At 45.2% G+C, this 18,660-nt stretch overlaps 1 protein-coding gene across 1 annotated transcript in view; it reads left to right on the plus strand.

Annotated features, from left to right (window-relative positions):
- The window catches only part of LOC134910178 (alcohol dehydrogenase 1-like), a 243,834-nt gene that overhangs the window by 85,982 nt on the left and 139,192 nt on the right, over positions 1–18,660 (plus strand). Inside the window, exon 2 of the mRNA XM_063917912.1 lies at positions 15,210–15,311. Coding sequence (XP_063773982.1) covers positions 15,210–15,311 — 102 coding nt within the window. The remainder of the gene's footprint in view (positions 1–15,209; positions 15,312–18,660) is intronic.

The following is an 18,660-nucleotide window of genomic DNA, read 5'->3' on the forward strand; positions in this document are numbered from 1 at the left end:
ATGTTGTTTAAACAGGACATGCACAGTTTAATAAACCCATCATTTCAGCGACAGGTGGTTACCCTGGGAAAAGCTTGCCAACTTCTCCGAATCATAGCTACTGTAGCTACAAACATACCACCTCCCTCTTTGATGACTTTTAACATTATGAGTAAAGGCAAGAGGAAGAGGACAGTGTCAAGAAGGTGATTAAAAATTAGAGAGGCACACGCAATCAGGAACAACACACAGGCTTTCACGTCCACCTCTATATTGGTGTGGAACAGAAAGGACATCAACCAAGCAAATATATAATTATTCATTACCACATTACTGGACAAACTGAAAAACCAGGGGCCACAGCCGCAAAATTTGTACCTCCTTCTCCATGTTCAGGGATCAAGATAATCTCGGATTTAATGCTGGGATGCAAACAGGGCTGGTTCTACACCTTGTGGCGCCCAGTGCGAAAGTTTCCACTGACGCCCTTCCCCCCCCCCCTGCGGCAAAACTGTTAGTACGCACCGGAGGCATGTGGCTTCATAGGGGAGGGGCGTGGCCACAGTTATGCCTGCATTAGCTGTGCCCCAGATTTGCCCCAAGTAGTTGTGCCCCCAGTTGATTTGCCCCCAGTAGATTTGCCCCCTGTAGCTGTGCCCCCAGTAGCTGTGCTTCCTGTTGCTTTGCCCCTAGTAGATTTGCTCCAGTAGTTGTGACCCCTGTTGCATTGCCCCAGTAGTTGTGCCCTCTGTTGCGGTGACCCCTGTCGCTGTGCCCCTTAGTAGCCGCTTACAAGCACACACAAAAATAAAAAAACAATACTTACCACTACCCCGCTCCTGCTTCCCGACTGCTGCTGCTCCGTCTGGCTTCCCGCGGCTCCTCTCTATGGGAGAGACGACATGACGTCGGTCCCATAGCAGCAACCTCTAGTGTCTGTCACTGGAGCCGGCTGCAGCGGACGCCCACACGCCCACGGCGTCTGCTGCAGCCTGGGAGTGGGGTGCGGGTAGGCGGCGGTGCCTGTGGGGAGACTGCGGCCTCAGCGCCCCGGGTGCAGGCACTGCTTGCCCGCACCAAGAACCGCTCCTGGATGCAAATAAACTGTTGTATACCACAGGATCAAGATTGGATATTTTCCCCTCAACGGAGTCTGGAGACTTATTTTGTGAAAATCTTGTGGGTTTCTTTTTTTCCATTTTTTTAATTCCATCTTTATTTATTTATTTATTTATTTTTTCAGAGCTCCCAGTTACACGCATGTGAGCATACCTCTGTGTCCCAGTTACACGCATGTGAGCCTACCTGTGTGTCTTGTTTATTATATTCATATTTTATTTTTAAATAAAGCAGGCTCTTAGATATTTTAGCAGCCCCTCCTGAGCGCCACAGCAGCCCTGGATGGAGCAAGTTGAGTTCGGGTGAGTTCGGTAAAGTACTAAGCAGGACTGTGTAGTGATTTTTTTTGTTATTGAGCCCCTGCCCTAGTGGAGCTTACCACTCTACAGTTGAAACTCATTTCATATTATAAGTAGGACTGTGGGAGGAAGCAATGCTAAACTCTGTGCCCACAGCATGCCTCAGCCTGCAAGCCAGACATCTTCCTGACTGTAAGCCACCATGAGACTCCATCCTGGGCCTTATTTATTAACTGTTTGTGCCTCACAGGAGCTCCTGGCCAATCTAGTACTGCAGTGCAATGAAAAGCTGATGCAATGCAAGATCACTGAAATTCTGTTCTTCTAACACCACGAGGTCTTACGATAACCATACGCAGCCCTTAGGAAAAGAAGATCCCTGTACAACAGATGCGCATAAATAGTCCCAAAATGTGGAACATCAATAATAAATCAGAATTAAGGTTGACTAATTTGAGCCATTTATTTGAGTGAGTGCCTAACATGAAATAATTGAGAAGAACCTCTCTCTGATGCTCCTGCAGAAAATATCACTTGTACCTCTCAGGCAGTTGCGCTGGATTATGATTCAGTCTCTTCTGAATCACACTGATTTTGGCCACAAATGTGGTCTCTCCCCACTTTATTTAAAAACACTTTGTCAAAAAAGCAATTTCCATTTCCACTGTTTGTGATGTTGAAGCGTGTTCCATATCTGCTCTGTGCTTTTATTTAAACCAAGTACAGCAGCACCCTTGGAATTATACGGCAGCACCCCTGGAGAATTACACAGCACAGCTGACAGGCAACAGCTCCCTTGCACTTAAACAGCAGTGGGTCAGCACCCCTGGACTGATAGGGCAGAGGGGCAGCACCCCATATAGGGCAGCACCCATGGAATGATGTGGCAAAGAAAAGACGTGCAAGATGGAATTGTCCTTGGGCCCTCCCACCCACCCTTATGTTGTATAAACAGGACATGCACACTTTAACAAAGCAAACATTTCAGCGACAGGGTCTGCCATACGACTGTGGCTAAAAAAATTCGTTTTTTTGGGCCCCCACCAAACAAAATGCAATAAATCTCTCCTTGTACAAACTGGCTCTACAGTGGCAAGATGTTGTCCTCATCCTCAGATTCCCCACCCCCCCTTCAGTGTTTACATCCTCATCCTCACAGAGAAATAATATTCAAACAAAACTACATCATTTAGGTGTCAGTGGACTGCTTACGCTATTACCCAAAGTTTCTGAACTTGACAATGACTTCTGATGAATGCGCTGCAAGTGATGTATAAGGGAGGATGTTCCTAGGTGGTTAAAGTCCTTACCCCATGTGACCGGACGGTCCCGTATGAAAGCCCTCACCGCTAGTACACAGAATGGATGTTTAGGTTATGCCGGACCTGGCCACATGGGGATTCCAGCTTACCGCCAGTAACTGCCTGTTACCGACTCCACCCACTGTGCAGTTGGCGGATTTATGCTGCCACCACCAAACTCCTAAACTACCGTGGCATTTGGAACCACGGTCCTGCTCTGTATGTGTTGACACTAGAGATGAGCGGGTTCGGATCCTCGGAAACCGAACCCGCCCGAACTTCATGTTTTTTTACACGGGTCCGAGCGACTCGGATCTTCCCGCCTTGCTCGGTTAACCCGAGCGCGCCCGAACGTCATCATCCCGCTGTCGGATTCTCGCGAGGCTCGGATTCTATCGCGAGACTCGGATTCTATATAAGGAGCCGCGCGTCGCCGCCATTTTCACACGTGCATTGAGATTCATAGGGAGAGGACGTGGCTGGCGTCCTCTCCGTTTATAGAGAAGAGAAGAAGAGAGTGAGACTAGAGTAGAGAGAGACACAGTAGTAATTTTGGGGAGCATTAGGAGGAGTACTACTACTTGCTGAAGTGATAGATAGATAGTGTGACTGTATAATGTATATCTGACTTGTGGGGGAGACACTGACAGTGGGGAGCAGTTAGAGTCTGAGAGCAGGACTCAGGAGTACATATAACGTACAGTGCACACTTTTGCTGCCAGAGTGCCACACTGCCATTGTGACCACACTGACCACCAGTATAATATATATTGTGATTGTCTGCTTAGGAGTACTACTTGCAAGTTGCTGATAGTGTGACCAGTGACCTGACCACCAGTTTAATAATCACCACCAGTTTAATATATATATATATATATATATATATATATATATATATATAATTGTATATAATATATATATATAATTTTGTATACCACCTACCCGTTTTTTTTTTCTTTCTTCTTCTTTATACATACTACTATAGTAGCTTACTGTAGCAGTCTGCGGTGCTGCTGAGCTGACAGTGTCCAGCAGGTCCGTCATCAGTCATTACATAATAAATATATATACCTGTCCGGCTGCAGTACTAGTGATATTATATATATATATATATATTAATTTCATCTCATTATAATCCAGTCTATATTAGCAGAAGACACAGTACGGTAGTCCACGGCTGTAGCTACCTCTGTGTCGGCAGTCGCTGGTCCATCCATAATTGTATACCACCTACCCGTGTTTTTTTTTTTTTCTTTCTTCTTGATACATACTACTATAGTAGCTTACTGTAGCAGTCTGCGGTGCTGCTGAGCTGACAGTGTCCAGCAGGTCCGTCATCAGTCATTACATAATAAATATATATACCTGTCCGGCTGCAGTACTAGTGATATTATATATATATATATATATATATATATATTAATTTCATCTCATTATCATCCAGTCTATATTAGCAGCAGACACAGTACGGTAGTCCACGGCTGTAGCTACCTCTGTGTCGGCAGTCGCTGGTCCATCCATAATTGTATACCACCTACCCGTGTTTTTTTTTTTTTTTTTCTTCTTGATACATACTACTATAGTAGCTTACTGTAGCAGTCTGCGGTGCTGCTGAGCTGACAGTGTCCAGCAGGTCCGTCATCAGTCATTACATAATAAATATATATACCTGTCCGGCTGCAGTACTAGTGATATTATATATATATATATATTAATTTCATCTCATTATCATCCAGTCTATATTAGCAGCAGACACAGTACGGTAGTCCACGGCTGTAGCTACCTCTGTGTCGGCAGTCGCTGGTCCATCCATAATTGTATACCACCTACCCGTGTTTTTTTTTTCTTTTCTTTCTTCTTGATACATACTACTATAGTAGCTTACTGTAGCAGTCTGCGGTGCTGCTGAGCTGACAGTGTCCAGCAGGTCCGTCATCAGTCATTACATAATAAATATATATACCTGTCCGGCTGCAGTACTAGTGATATTATATATATATATATATATTAATTTCATCTCATTATCATCCAGTCTATATTAGCAGCAGACACAGTACGGTAGTCCACGGCTGTAGCTACCTCTGTGTCGGCAGTCGCTGGTCCATCCATAAGTATACTAGTATCCATCCATCTCCATTGTTTACCTGAGGTGCCTTTTAGTTGTGCCTATTAAAATATGGAGAACAAAAATGTTGAGGTTCCAAAATTAGGGAAAGATCAAGATCCACTTCCACCTCGTGCTGAAGCTGCTGCCACTAGTCATGGCCGAGACGATGAAATGCCAGCAACGTCGTCTGCCAAGGCCGATGCCCAATGTCATAGTACAGAGCATGTAAAATCCAAAACACCAAATATCAGTAAAAAAAGGACTCCAAAATCTAAAATAAAATTGTCGGAGGAGAAGCGTAAACTTGCCAATATGCCATTTACCACACGGAGTGGCAAGGAACGGCTGAGGCCCTGGCCTATGTTCATGGCTAGTGGTTCAGCTTCACATGAGGATGGAAGGACTCAGCCTCTCGCTAGAAAAATGAAAAGACTCAAGCTGGCAAAAGCACCGCAAAGAACTGTGCGTTCTTCGAAATCCCAAATCCACAAGGAGAGTCCAATTGTGTCGTTTGCGATGCCTGACCTTCCCAACACTGGACGTGAAGAGCATGCGCCTTCCACCATTTGCACGCCCCCTGCAAGTGCTGGAAGGAGCACCCGCAGTCCAGTTCCTGATAGTCAGATTGAAGATGTCAGTGTTGAAGTACACCAGGATGAGGAGGATATGGGTGTTGCTGGCGCTGGGGAGGAAATTGACCAGGAGGATTCTGATGGTGAGGTGGTTTGTTTAAGTCAGGCACCCGGGGAGACACCTGTTGTCCGTGGGAGGAATAGGGCCGTTGACATGCCTGGTGAAAATACCAAAAAAATCAGCTCTTCGGTGTGGAAGTATTTCACCAGAAATGCGGACAACATTTGTCAAGCCGTGTGCTGCCTTTTTCAAGCTGTAATAAGTAGGGGTAAGGACGTTAACCACCTCGGAACATCCTCCCTTATACGTCACCTGCAGCGCATTCATAATAAGTCAGTGACAAGTTCAAAAACTTTGGGCGACAGCGGAAGCAGTCCACTGACCAGTAAATCCCTTCCTCTTGTAACCAAGCTCACGCAAACCACCCCACCAACTCCCTCAGTGTCAATTTCCTCCTTCCCCAGGAATGCCAATAGTCCTGCAGGCCATGTCACTGGCAATTCTGACGAGTCCTCTCCTGCCTGGGATTCCTCCGATGCATCCTTGCGTGTAACGCCTACTGCTGCTGGCGCTGCTGTTGTTGCTGCTGGGAGTCGATGGTCATCCCAGAGGGGAAGTCGTAAGCCCACTTTTACTACTTCCACCAAGCAATTGACTGTCCAACAGTCCTTTGCGAGGAAGATGAAATATCACAGCAGTCATCCTGTTGCAAAGCGGATAACTGAGGCCTTGACAACTATGTTGGTGTTAGACGTGCGTCCGGTATCCGCCGTTAGTTCACTGGAAACTAGACAATTTCTTGAGGTAGTGTGCCCCCGTTACCAAATACCATCTAGGTTCCACTTCTCTAGGCAGGCGATACCGAGAATGTACACGGACGTCAGAAAAAGACTTACCAGTGTCCTAAAAAATGCAGTTGTACCCAATGTCCACTTAACCACGGACATGTGGACAAGTGGAGCAGGGCAGGGTCAGGACTATATGACTGTGACAGCCCACTGGGTAGATGTATGGACGCCCGCCGCAAGAACAGCAGCGGCGGCACCAGTAGCAGCATCTCGCAAACGCCAACTCTTTCCTAGGCAGGCTACGCTTTGTATCACCGGTTTCCAGAATACGCACACAGCTGAAAACCTCTTACGGCAACTGAGGAAGATCATCGCGGAATGGCTTACCCCAATTGGACTCTCCTGTGGATTTGTGGCATCGGACAACGCCAGCAATATTGTGTGTGCATTAAATATGGGCAAATTCCAGCACGTCCCATGTTTTGCACATACCTTGAATTTGGTGGTGCAGAATTTTTTAAAAAACGACAGGGGCGTGCAAGAGATGCTGTCGGTGGCAAGTAGAATTGCGGGACACTTTCGGAGGACAGGCACCACGTACAGAAGACTGGAGCACCACCAAAAACGCCTGAACCTGCCCTGCCATCATCTGAAGCAAGAAGTGGTAACGAGGTGGAATTCAACCCTATATATGCTTCAGAGGTTGGAGGAGCAGCAAAAGGCCATTCAAGCCTATACAATTGAGCACGATATAGGAGGTGGAATGTACCTGTCTCAAGCGCAGTGGAGAATGATTTCAACGTTGTGCAAGGTTCTGCAACCTTTTGAACTTGCCACACGTGAAGTCAGTTCAGACACTGCCAGCCTGAGTCAGGTCATTCCCCTCATCAGGCTTTTGCAGAAGAAGCTGGAGACATTGAAGGAGGAGCTAACACAGAGCGATTCCGCTAGGCATGTGGGACTTGTGGATGGAGCCCTTAATTCGCTTAACAAGGATTCACGGGTGGTCAATCTGTTGAAATCAGAGCACTACATTTTGGCCACCGTGCTCGATCCTAGATTTAAAACCTACCTTGGATCTCTCTTTCCGGCAGACACAAGTCTGCTGGGGTTCAAAGACCTGCTGGTGACAAAATTGTCAAGTCAAGCGGAACGCGACCTGTCAACATCTCCTCCTTCACATTCTCCCGCAACTGGGGGTGCGAGGAAAAGGCTCAGAATTCCGAGCCCACCCGCTGGCGGTGATGCAGGGCAGTCTGGAGCGACTGCTGATGCTGACATCTGGTCCGGACTGAAGGACCTGACAACGATTACGGACATGTCGTCTACTGTCACTGCATATGATTCTCTCCCCATTGAAAGAATGGTGGAGGATTATATGAGTGACCGCATCCAAGTAGGCATGTCAGACAGTCCGTACTTATACTGGCAGGAAAAAGAGGCAATTTGGAGGCCCTTGCACAAACTGGCTTTATTCTACTTAAGTTGCCCTCCCACAAGTGTGTACTCCGAAAGAGTGTTTAGTGCCGCCGCTCACCTTGTCAGCAATCGGCGTACGAGGTTACTTCCAGAAAATGTGGAGAAGATGATGTTCATTAAAATGAATTATAATCAATTCCTCCGTGGAGACATTGACCAGCAGCAATTGCCTCCACAAAGTAGTACACAGGGAGCTGAGATGGTGGATTCCAGTGGGGACGAATTGATAATCTGTGAGGAGCGGGATGTACACGGTGATATATCAGAGGATGATGATGAGGTGGACATCTTGCCTCTGTAGAGCCAGTTTGTGCAAGGAGAGATTAATTGCTTCTTTTTCGGTGGGGGTCCAAACCAACCCGTCATTTCAGTCACAGTCGTGTGGCAGACCCTGTCACTGAAATGATGGGTTGGTTAAAGTGTGCATGTCCTGTTTATACAACATAAGGGTGGGTGGGAGGGCCCAAGGACAATTCCATCTTGCACCTCTTTTTTCTTTCATTTTTATTTGCGTCATGTGCTGTTTGGGGAGTGTTTTTTGGAAGGGCCATCCTGCGTGCCACTGCAGTGCCACTCCTAGATGGGCCAGGTGTTTGTGTCGGCCACTAGGGTCGCTTATCTTACTCACACAGCTACCTCATTGCGCCTCTTTTTTTCTTTGCGTCATGTGCTGTTTGGGGAGTGTTTTTTGGAAGGGCCATCCTGCGTGCCACTGCAGTGCCACTCCTAGATGGGTCAGGTGTTTGTGTCGGCCACTAGGGTCGCTTAGCTTAGTCATCCAGCGACCTCGGTGCAAATTTTAGGACTAAAAATAATATTGTGAGGTGTGAGGTATTCAGAATAGACTGAAAATGAGTGGAAATTATGGTTTTTTAGGTTAATAATACTTTGGGATCAAAATGACCCCCAAATTCTATGATTTAAGCTGTTTTTTAGTGTTTTTTGAAAAAAACACCCGAATCCAAAACACACACGAATCCGACAAAAAAAATTCGGTGAGGTTTTGCCAAAACGCGGTCGAACCCAAAACACGGCCGCGGAACCGAACCCAAAACCACAACACAAAACCCGAAAAATTTCAAGTGCACATCTCTAGTTGACACGCCGCCTTACCACCACTGTGTAGTGTTGACGAATCCCCAAACGTTGCTTGCCCAAGCACAGCATGGTAGCAGGCCGAAGGAGACGCTGGTTACACCCTGGACAGCCGAAAAACGGAGCTAGGCTTTGCCTAGCCCTGCAGGTCACAGGATGAAGCGGTCTTCTTGAGGCAAATTATATTTATTTGCAATAGTTCTAAAGAGAACTCTTCACTATTTCTAGGTGCAACAGCATACAGCAAGATGTTCACAGCAGAATGTAGTTTATCTCAATTCTACACACAGTACCACAGGGTTATAAGCCCTCCTTGTCTTCTGTAACCAATCAGGTTATCGCACAAAATATAAATAAATACAAGTTACATTTCAAAAGTTAAGAATTAGAATAAGCACATTTCTGCTTCTTTTCATATATAACCAAACCAGTGTGCTTTCCCAAACACAATCTGATAAACAGGTTCATGTCTCTTTCACAACTGTAAATATAACTTGAATTTCAATTGCATTCATCCTCTCACACAGAGACAACGTTCTTGTAATTTAATTATAAATCTGCATAGTATATAATGCAGCCTAGGAAATCTTACATCAAACTGTTGTTAAATGAAACCCACTAGTTTGCATTCATAAAACACAACGTGATTAACATGTTCCTGTCTCTCTCACATCTCCATGTAAAACCAGCATGGCTTATCACACAACATGAGATGCTGGAAACACAAACAGTCTTCTTCCCAAACCTTTGTTTGTTTCGCAAAGAAAAGGTTTGGCCACCAAAAGGCCTGCTTATTGACACTTGCTTGTACATAGCAAGTCTGGAGCTAGGACAATTACCACATGACTTGCTATGTACAAGTTGCTGAAGAACAATCATCAAAGCCCTTCAGAATCAAAATAACTCATACTGTACTTTTCTCATAAGTGCCCTGTCCCTGCAATTCTATAACCGTGCAGTTCATAATTCTCCAACTATGCACAGTGCAGCAATATAATATATTAAGACACATTATTAAACATACATTTAGTTATGTACAGTGCATGGTGCCTAGAGCCAAGTGTTCCTTTTTAAAATGGCACCTAGTGCCCATTGTCCATTTAAAATGGGGCATGGCAGCTGAGGGTTAACCTCTTCAGCGCCACAGCTGCCATTATCCATGTGGCTGGGGGTCTCTCCGGCCACACCCTTACTAATTATGGATTGAAAAAGGCTTTGTGGAGAAATAATTCCACACCGAAGAGGGGGCTTTTTTGGTATTTTGCCCAGGCATGACAATGGGCTTTTCAATCCCATGGACAACAACTGCCTGCACTGGTGCCTTATTCAAACAAACCACATCACCATCAGAATCCTTATTGTCAACTTCTTCCGCAGTGCCAGCTACACCCATATCCTCCTCATCCTGGTGTACTTCTACAGTGACATCCTCAATCTCAATATCAGCAAGTGGACTGGCGTTGATCCTCCCAGCACTTGCAGAGGGCTTGCAAATGGTGGTAGGAGCTTCCTCTTCCCTTACAGTGTTGTGAGGTCAGGCCTAGACATCGCAACCACGGACAGTGCCAGCACCCCTGTATTTTCACAACACCGCTGTAATTTTACAGCATACAAGACAATGCCAGTGTACATTTATTTTCACTGCACCCTGTAATTTACAGCATACAGTACCAGTGTACTTTTATTTCAACAGCAGCACCCCTGTATTTTTACAGCATACAGGACCAGTGTACTTTAATTTTAACAGCAGCACCCTTGTATTTTTAGAGCATACAGGACCAGTGTACTTTTTAACAGCAGCACCCCTGTACTTTTACAGCATACAGGACCAGTGTACTTTTATTTTAACACCATCACCCCTGTATTTTTACAGCACACAGGACCAGTGCACTTTTAATAGCAGCACCCCTGTATTTTTACAGCATACAGGACCAGTGTACTTTTATTTTAACAGCAGCACCCCTGTATTTTTACAGCATACAGGACCAGTGAACTTTTATTTTAACACCATCACCCCTGTATTTTTACAGCATACAGGACCAGTGTACTTTTATTTTTAACAGCAGCACCCCTGTATTTTTACAGCATACAAGGCCAGTGTACATTTATTTTACTGCACCCCAGACTTTTTGCAACATACAAGAAAGGGCCAGTGTACATTTATTTTACTGCACCCCTGAATTATTATAGCATACAAGACAGGGCCAGTATACATTTATTTTACTGCACCCTAGAATTATTACAGCATACAAGACAGGGCCAGTGTACATTTATTTTACTGCACCCTAGAATTATTACAGCATACAAGACAGGGCCAGTATACATTTATTTTACTGCACCCTAGAATTTTCACAGCATACAATACAGGGCCAGGGTACATTTATTTTACTGCACCCTAGAATTATTACAGCATACAAGGCAGGGCCAGAGTAAATTTATGTTACTGCACCCCAGAATTTTTACAGCATACAAGACAGGGCCAGCACCCCTGTATTTTAACTGCATACAGGAGAACAGAGCCCCTGCCCTCTGTACAACACAATGACAGCCAGGACAGCAACAACACCCATGTACAGCTGTAGCACCCCTAACATCACATGAAACACCAGTGACAGCCAGGACAGCACCCCTAACATCACAGTGATGTGACAGCACCCCAAAAGAGCACACGCTGACCCCACATGATGCCACCATCCACAGAGAGAGACAGAGGTCTGTCTCCCTCACTCTCCAAGTCTGGAGTGAAAATGGCAGCGACGCGCGGCTGTTTATACGGAATCCAAAACCAATGAGAATCTGACAGTGGGATGATGACATTTTGCTTCGTTCTGGTTTCCGAGTCTGGTGGGAAGTCCCGAGCTGGACTCGGTTTCTGGCTCAGAACAGGATGTTCTGGGGGTTCGGTTCTCTGAGAACCGAACCCACTCATCTCTAGTATATATGTATATTTGCCTGGTTTGTGCATCTTGTGCATTTCCTTTGCTGTTCTGACATTCCAGTAACGCCTTTAGAAATACTGTCTTGTGCTCATGCTTACATAGACTCTTATGTTGTGCTAATTTTTACTGTAAAGTGCATTTCTATATTGGGTGCAATGTGTGCGGTGCACATGGGCCCCTGGTTCGAGGAGGCACACACCGCACCCATTTAAATACTTACCTTACCGGAGTCCAGCGGCGGGTGCAGCGATTGCAGCGGAAATCGATGCCAAAATGGCTGCCGTGCATGCCATGTTTCCGCAAACCTGTGCATGTGCAGTAGACTCTGGCACAATGCCGGAGTCTACAGCACCGTTCAGAGGAGGGGGTCCACCCGGAGGTGCACATGGACCCGCTCCTCTGTAGAAACGCCTCTGGTCTAGTGCCTTCTCTTATAGCTTTATAATGTCTGTCAATTTGGTCTTTAATTCACTACTCCTATTTTGTTAAAACTATATCAATGGAATTTCAAACAACACCCCTTCCCCAGCCTATTTTTATAGGACTGCTTAATCCAATGTATTTGATGCATAGTGGCCCATTTATGTGTCATTTAATTTGTATTAGATGGCAGCACTTTAGAGCCATCATCTGGACTATAGATCCTACAAGTGTTTTAGATATTTTTATAGTCTGTATAACTATATTAGCATCTTCTGACCTTTGGAGGTTCAACAGCCATTATTCTCTTGGAATGTTGTTTTCTATGCCAACGCTTTAAGTTCCTTTACCAGTTCCACAACATTGCAGGGAGAAAAAATTCAGACATACCTTTCCAGTATACAGTAGTTCCCATAGTGATTGTGCACATTCCTGAGCGTATTTTTTTACTTTAACTAGTTCTTTGCAATCCACCTTTAATTTTCTCTGTGGACTGTAGTTCTTTAAATATTTACCAATGTACTTCTCTTTTCTTTCCCAGTACTCCTATTGCTGCAGCAGTCTCAACCAGCTGACTTCCCATTGCACCCAATGTTATTTGCTTGTAATCTGTTCTTTTTTCTTAACTTTGGGGTTTCACAACAGCTCTGGAGTTACTGTGTATGCTGAGTTGTAAGTGCTCAGTATGGTGGGGTTTGTAGCTCGCAGCCTCCCTGTGTGTCCTAACTTGGAATCTTCGACCACTCACCACCTTCAAGGTGGGGGCCCTTGAGGGATTTTGACCTTTTTTTTTGTATGACAATGAGCCATATTGGCTGTTGGCTTCCCACAGTTTTTTCTTTCAGGTTTTCACATCAGGTTCTTTTTCAGGTTTTTTTTCAGGTTTCATGTCAGGTCAAGTTACATGCCCCTCATTCCTCTCTTCTGTGCTACCCCCATAACATCATGCCCTTCCTCACACCCGTTTTGATGGATGGAAGGGTGACCTTCTCTTGGTTTTTTTTGCAATGGTGAAAGAGATTCTCATTTTAAACAGGCTTTTATACTGTGAGTGACTAAATTCATGTTTGGGGAAGTACTATACCTTCATGTGTGGGAAGCTTGACCTGACTTGGACATGACTTTTTACATAGGTCATCACTGGTTTTATAGTCTATCATAAAAATCCATAACATGGAGTTTATTATTTGGTGTGGTCTGAGGCTGGTCCTTTATTGTATTCCTTGTTCCTGCTGTGTAGCAACTAAGAGATGAGTGACAAAAAGGTCAGCAATCATAAGGCCAACTTGATGCATTATGGAAGGGTGCTCCTATTTAATACACTTGGTAGGATTTCACCTTCCTGTGTTCAGCAATACCTACTGGATGAGCCCTACATGTGTAATTAATAGGTGAATTGGATGCCATTTCTTGTTGTTGCTTGTCATTGATAGGGCAATTGTCTTTACAATTTATTGTTGTATAAGATGACTTGGCTTCACTGGATAACTGACCATTATTTCTTCTCCCTGGGAACACAGTGTGAGGAAAGACACATATTTCCCGAGAAACGTGCATAGTGGGATAAAATGGCAGTCCATTTGCAATCTTACTGCACTGGTGAGGTCTGTTCCCCTGCAATACTCTGAGCAGACTGATTTCACCATGCTGACATTTTGGCTCTCTTCTATTTTGACTATGTGATTTCCCCTGAACTCCCCCAGAGCCCAGAACCACAGATTTTTACTATCTGTACCTTCAAGTTTGACTATGTGCGATTTTGACTAAGTGCAAATTTTGACTATACATTGTACTAGATTGTATACTATATAGTTAAGATTGACTTGCCTGCACAGTCTGTCTTTCCTTGTGATACCGACCTCGCGGAAGTGCACATCGGGATTGAATCGGTATTGCAAGCTGGCTAACACCTTGCAATATGCCCTAACTTTCCTTGTGATTTTGACTATATAGTCAAAATTGCAAGGTAAAATCACACCGTGTGTACACACCTTTAGAGAAATTTTCCCATGCAGATACTGTTGGAAGTGAACATGCATATGTTAAGTGATTTCACTGATTAGCTATAGTGGGGGAACCAGCCGGCGTTCTGGACTCTGACCGCCGGTATTTCAGTTTATGTTGGGATTCCGTTGTCAGTATATTGACTGCCGGAATCCCGTCCGGTGGTCAATTGACTGCCTCCCGTGACACTAACTAGAGAGAAATATATTTTAAACACATACTGTACAGAGTCACAGATAAAGTACAACGGAACTTGGTGTGAGAAAAGCAGCAACCGCTGCATCAAAGCACTTCATATACAGGTTCAGACTCATTCTAATACAGTAGTACAAGTGTTGCACATCAAATAGATCAGTGCAATGTAGTAAAGTACTATAGGTTTTTTGCTTCCCTTTGTTTTATTTGTGAAAATAAAACACATTTTGAGCAAAAAAGATGCTCGGCGCAGCTTAGCCACTCGAGGCCTGGCGCACGGAGAGGGGCTGTTTGGCTGAATCCACAGTATATGAGGACACCTCTATATTTTTAAACAATTCACTTACGTTTTACAAATGTATGAAAAAAAAATCAAAGCTTACAAATGAACATAGTTCTCTCATAAGATACAGGGGGACATTTACTAAGCAGTGATAAGAGCGGAGAAGTGAGCCAGTGGAGAAGTTGCCCATGGCAGGCAATCAGCACTGAAGTAACATCTAAAATTTGCATGCTATAAAATTATACAGAGCTGTTGATTGGTTGATGGGGGAACTTCTCCACTGGCTCACTTCTCCGCTCTTATCACTGCTTAGTAAATGTTCCCCACAGTGTAAAGCTGCATAACTGTGCACATAATGACAAGTGGTCCCTACTGGCCCATAAACCTTATGCTGATTATGTCTAAGAGGCTTTAAGCATTATATTCTGGTTATTCAATATTGTATATCCTGGGGAAATATCGCACTACTGTACAAGCAAATGCCAACTTTAAACTTTCCAAGCAATCAGAAACTACAGGCTATGTATAATTTCTATGCACATGTTAGAATAATATTTATTTTTTCCAGGTAATAAAATGTCGGGCAGCAGTATTGTGGGATTCGCATAAACCCTTCAGCGTTGAAGAGATAGAAGTTGCTCCTCCAAAGGCTCATGAAGTTCGTATAAAGGTGAAAAATGCTTTCCTTTTACAATTGATATTCATTATTCCGTAAATTCCGTCTCAATATTCATTAATTCCGTAAAGTGAGATTCACACCAAACATTTACTATTATTACTAGTTATTTAAAGAGCGCACACATATTCCATAGGGGTTGGGTATATGTGACCAGCGGTCAGGAGACAGCCGGTCACAGTACCGACATCAGGATCCCAGCTGTTAGATGGCCGGCGAGGGGAGGTGAGCGGGACGAAGCCCCTTGCGGGATAGGTGGCTCTCTGCACTCGCCACAGGTTCTATTCCCACTCTATAGGTGTCGTGGACACCCACCAGTGGAAATAGTCCCTGTTGGTCTGCAGGCCAACTGTCAGTATAGTGAACGTTCAGGATGTAGGTGCCGGTATTGTGACCGGCGGTGTCCTGACCACCGATCACATAAATACATCCCCCCCCCCCCGCAGAGCTTTACAGGGAATATTTGGCCATTCACATCAGTCCCTGCCCTAATAATGGAGCCTACAGTCTACCTATGTAACCTACCACATGCACACGCACACACATTCTCTCTAGGGTTAAATTTGTTGGAAGCCATTAAACTACTTGTATAGTTTTTTGTACTGTGGGAGGCATCCCACGCAAGCACAGGGAGAATATACAAACTCCACACAGTTGGAGCCATGGTGGAAATCAAACCCATGACCTTAGTGCTGTGAGGCAGTAATGCTAACCATTACACCATCCATGCTTCCCACATGCAATATAAGGTCTCTATACATCCCACTCCTTCACTGAAACAGTACATTTTTAATGTTTATTTTTCAACATATTTTGACCTCACATGAATATAGATTTCTGCAGCGGGATACACTAGGATTCCACAGGGAATAACATCGGGGTGTAAAGTAGGATCTTGATCCAAGGCACCAACAGGCTAAAAGCTTTGACTGTTCCCAAGATGCTCAGCGCTGCCTCCTCTATAACCCCGCCTTCATGCACAGGAGCTCAGTTTGTAAGTTGGTACCTGCAGTGCAGGCATACAACTGGCAGGGCTGCTCCAGCAGCCCTGAAAAGAGCTTTTTAAAAGAAGATAGAAGACTTCAAGGGCTGCAGCAGAGGCACTCTAGTGCTAGATATCATTCTGATATCTCCTGCTGCAGCTGCATCACCTTCCCCAGCGGCGCTGTATACTCCCGCGTCTCTGGTTGCCGGGTACTTACAGCGGAGGCTCCGGGTTTTCACCCAGGGCGCACACACTCACCGCTGCTCTCCGGGATCGTGTGACCACAACTAGGGAGGAGGTAAGAGCGTCCCCCAGGCAGGACCCGCTGAAAATCGTGATCCGGCGCGGCCATTAGGAGGTGGGCCACGAGCACTGGCGTGGACACTGTGTTGGTACAGGGACCACACTAGACCACCAGGGCAGGGGCACAGGTTGGTTTTGTATATAAACTGTTTTATTATGGTCCACAGTTCCTGGTGAAGAAGTCCAGCAAGTGGATAAGGCTCTGACATGTAGCCCCTCCCCCAGCCCCTGGGCGCCATTTAGAGTAAATGTTCCCGCCCTGGAGCTTCATCTCTCTGTCTCCCTCATTCCCTGTCAGCGTTTGGGCACCATTACACTAAGTGCGTCAGGGTCCTCATATAATATAGTGTTTCACAGGATATACTACTTTGGTATTTTTCTCTGTGTTTTACAGTTACCACATGCCTCTTAAATCCTCTGTTTGTGCTCTGCTTTGCAGTCACATTATACAGAGGGTTTTTGTTAGGTCATTTGTCTGCTTATATTGTACTAATACACCCTAAGGTTATGCTTACATATGATGTCTGCTAAACAGGATGGTCGATCTATGGCTGATCCTGCACCATGCAGTGCTGATGCCACGGATTACTCGGAGGAAAACATAGCAGCTGAGGGTTCAAGTACTGTCAGTCTGCAGCACCGGTGGCAAATCAAGACCCACCTTGGGCTGCTTTCTCTAATTTACTGACTACGCTAGTAACTAGACTTGCGCCCCCTATAGGATCTCCTGTGCCATTACAGCCACATTTTGTCTCTGCAGTTAATCCGCCATGGGCAGATACTCTGTCCTCTCAGTTACAGCAATTAAATCTGCCTCTGGCTAAACAAAATCCTGACTCTCGCCCGTTTAAGACCAAGGGCTCATCTAAACGGGCCATTTCTTCCTAACAATCCACACATGTTTCGGATACCTCATTCGATGAAGATGGCACTTACACTGACCCTTCAGACACTGATGTAGTTGCTTCTGATGGGGAATCTTTGACACTAGTGGATTTTCCTGACCTCTTGGAGGCTATCAGGCTGATTCTTCAAATCAATGATGTCGAAGAGCCTCAAGCTACTCCTAAGAAACCACATAAGTTTAAACATCAGAAGGTTGCTAAATTAATTCTACCTCATTCTGACCATTTGGTTGACATTCGTCAGGAATCCTGGGAAAAATCCAGGAAAGAAGTCTATTTACACTCTTGCTGGAGCTGTGCACAGTCCTACTATTGCAGCCTCTTGGGCTGCTAAAGCTATTGGGGCCTCGGTTCAGGAAGTTGAAGTGGAACTACCGTCTAATTTTCCTGATAATGCTAGACAGTGTCTTTCATACATTATTACAGCCTCTCCTTATATTTAGGAGGCGGCATCTGCTGCTGGTATCCTGGTGGCCAATGCGTCTTCTATGTCTGTTCTGGCTTGCCAGATCATCTGGTTGCTGTCCTGGTCTGTAGATCTGGACTCTAAAAAGGCCTTGGAGGTGATACCTTTTAAGGGAGACATTATTTTTAAAAAAGAAGATCTCAACAAGATTATTGCTGACTTAGCTTCAGCTAAGACTGCGTGTCTACCTAGTACTGCTCCTTCGGTCCCGAAGGTTAAGAGTACTTCATTTTGTTCCTTTCGACCTCCAGGTAAAGCAAAGGGTCAGGCGTACCCAAAACAAGCTCGTAATTCCAAAACCACTAAGCCCAAACCTAAACGTTCCTGGGCTGTCTGTCGGCCTGCTTCCAAATCAGATGAGCCTACTGCATGATGGGGCGGGCCTCGCCCTGGGGGCTCCCAGGGTGGGAGGCCAATTTCTAGGGTTTACCCAGGTATGGTTGAAGACCACTTCAACGCCTGAGTAAGGGAAGTCGCCACTCACGGATACGCCATTCCTTCAAGAATCGTCCCACTCATTCATTTTGCCTGACAAACGTCCCTTCAGATCAGGTGAAGGCAAAAACTCTTCATTTGCTGGTACAGTTCCTCCTGGACACAGGAGCGGTAGTGCCGGTGCCTCTGGCTCAGAGAGTCAAGGGGTACTATTCTCCGCTGTTTCTAGTTCCAAAACCGATTGGTTCC

The sequence above is a fragment of the Pseudophryne corroboree genome, chromosome 1 (genome assembly GCF_028390025.1).
Source record: "Pseudophryne corroboree isolate aPseCor3 chromosome 1, aPseCor3.hap2, whole genome shotgun sequence".
Lineage (NCBI taxonomy): Eukaryota > Metazoa > Chordata > Amphibia > Anura > Myobatrachidae > Pseudophryne > Pseudophryne corroboree.